The 1,866-nt window shown below is 39.6% G+C and overlaps 1 protein-coding gene across 2 annotated transcripts in view; it reads left to right on the top strand.

Moving 5' to 3' along the window:
- LOC106511082 (afadin) overlaps positions 1-1,866 on the top strand; it is a gene marked incomplete at its 5' end in the record, with an annotated part of 12,526 nt that overhangs the window by 1,047 nt on the left and 9,613 nt on the right. For both annotated transcript variants that reach the window (XM_013999825.1, XM_013999827.1), the window contains 2 exon segments: positions 382-447; positions 524-597. In XM_013999825.1, the coding sequence (XP_013855279.1) occupies positions 382-447; positions 524-597 (140 nt within the window).

Genomic DNA, 1,866 nt, shown 5'->3' on the forward strand with positions numbered 1-1,866 from the left:
TATATATATATAAAACGAGCATGGATTTTATTAAAACACATCTATAAGTGATTACCTTCTGGAGTCGGCTCGGTTCAAGCTAATCAACCAAATCACAGGAATGACTAACTCAGTCATTTCTACAGATCCTAACCTAACATTTGGTGTGGTAGTAGCTGAGAGTCATCTTCCACACAAACTCTGAGCACCAGCTGATTGCATTTGTTTGAAATATTGGTAAGAAAGGCAGCGGGCGATGTAATACCTTGAAGATTTTCTAGGTTAGTTTAGCCTTTTTGCAGTATTATGTAGTATTTCACATACTGTGTCTTTAAACCCTTCCTGTCATTTAGCTGCTTTAAATGTATTCTCTTGTCTCTGTGTGTGCCTGTGTGTGTGCAGGGTGCTGGTCAGGAGAAGCTGGGCATCTACATCAAATCTGTTGTCAAAGGTGGAGCAGCTGACATGGTGAGTTTTGTTTCTGAAATATAAAATAAACCAGATAAAAACAGCCTCACAGTGACTGATTGTGTTGTTTGTGCAGGATGGCCGTTTGGCAGCCGGCGACCAGTTGTTGAGCGTAGACGGCCGCAGTCTAGTCGGTTTATCACAGGAGAGGTAAAAACACTGCTGCTGCTTTGTTTTCTGGGAAATGCTGTAATGTAATACCAAATAAAAGCTAATAATACTATAAACTCCCAGCTGTAACAGTTATAACGACACTTTGACAACAAAATGATTCACTTTTGAGGGAAAGCTGGAAGGAAATGTTTGTGTTTTTATTTTCGTGTKTTTCTGACCTCCTCCTTGGTCAGCAATGACTCATCCATGGTCAKAAGATGATACAACTTCAGTTTTATTTTGAGAAACAAACCAAACAGTAAATTATCTCGTAAAGCTCGGGATTGTGTCACCGTGATGCGGTTGAGTTCCAGTTTTGCTCTGGTAAAAGACCAGAGCGTGTTTTGGAGAAARCACGAGCCTAACAGAAAAAAGGGCGTGTCCATGTTTGGATGAACCTAGTTTTTCCTCTTGGTCGACATGCTCAGACTTAATGTTGGGGGTTCTGGTGTCAGTGGTGGAGTCAAACTGGATCAAATGGTTTAATTGCTCCTGCGAGCAGGAAGCAGCTTGAAGTGGTTGAATATCAGAGGCCACAATGTTGTCGATCAAAACACTTTCTTCTTGAGTTTCCAAACGTCTTGTTCAGGCTGATAAGAAGGATTTACTGCATCTGTTGAAGCCAAGTTTCAGCTCAGCAAGAATCTTGTGTTGCATTCCCAAACACAACTCCCTGAAAGGAGGGCTGCTCCTCTGTCCAGCACATTTGTTTTATGAGAAACGATATGTTTGCTGTTTTACTGTGATTCAGTGGAATTCTACCAAAATTACAGTGAAGTGAGTTTCTGGTAATGACAGTTCTGCCTCTTCTGGTTGATTTAAAAACACAATAATTAGGTTTACTTGTGACAGAGGTCCTCTAAGTAAAATCTGAGCTCATCTGCTTTATGTCTTCGTACGTCAAATCTTAGAACTGAAAAGGTGCAGATTTACGGAATTTATTCAAGTATAATATGTAAAATTAAATCCATGAACTCATCCATAAAGTTGGAGGGTAGTACTATACTCGGATAAATATTTTTACTTATGTATTTTAATTGAAATATCGGCTTCATTCACAAAATTTTTGAGTCCTTAAATGAGACCACATCATAAAAATTAGTTGAAACAAGCTCACCTCTGACACTCCTCTGTGCTTCAGAGCGAGATAAAAACAGATCCATCAGGAGACATGATGTGAAAAAAAAGGGGTAAAAATCAGTCCTGCACCTTAGTAATGATAACAAACTAATGACGTTAGTGTGTGACGGAGCCACTCCTGGAACA

This window comes from Austrofundulus limnaeus, unplaced genomic scaffold (assembly GCF_001266775.1).
Source record: "Austrofundulus limnaeus strain Quisiro unplaced genomic scaffold, Austrofundulus_limnaeus-1.0 Scaffold2496, whole genome shotgun sequence".
Lineage (NCBI taxonomy): Eukaryota > Metazoa > Chordata > Actinopteri > Cyprinodontiformes > Rivulidae > Austrofundulus > Austrofundulus limnaeus.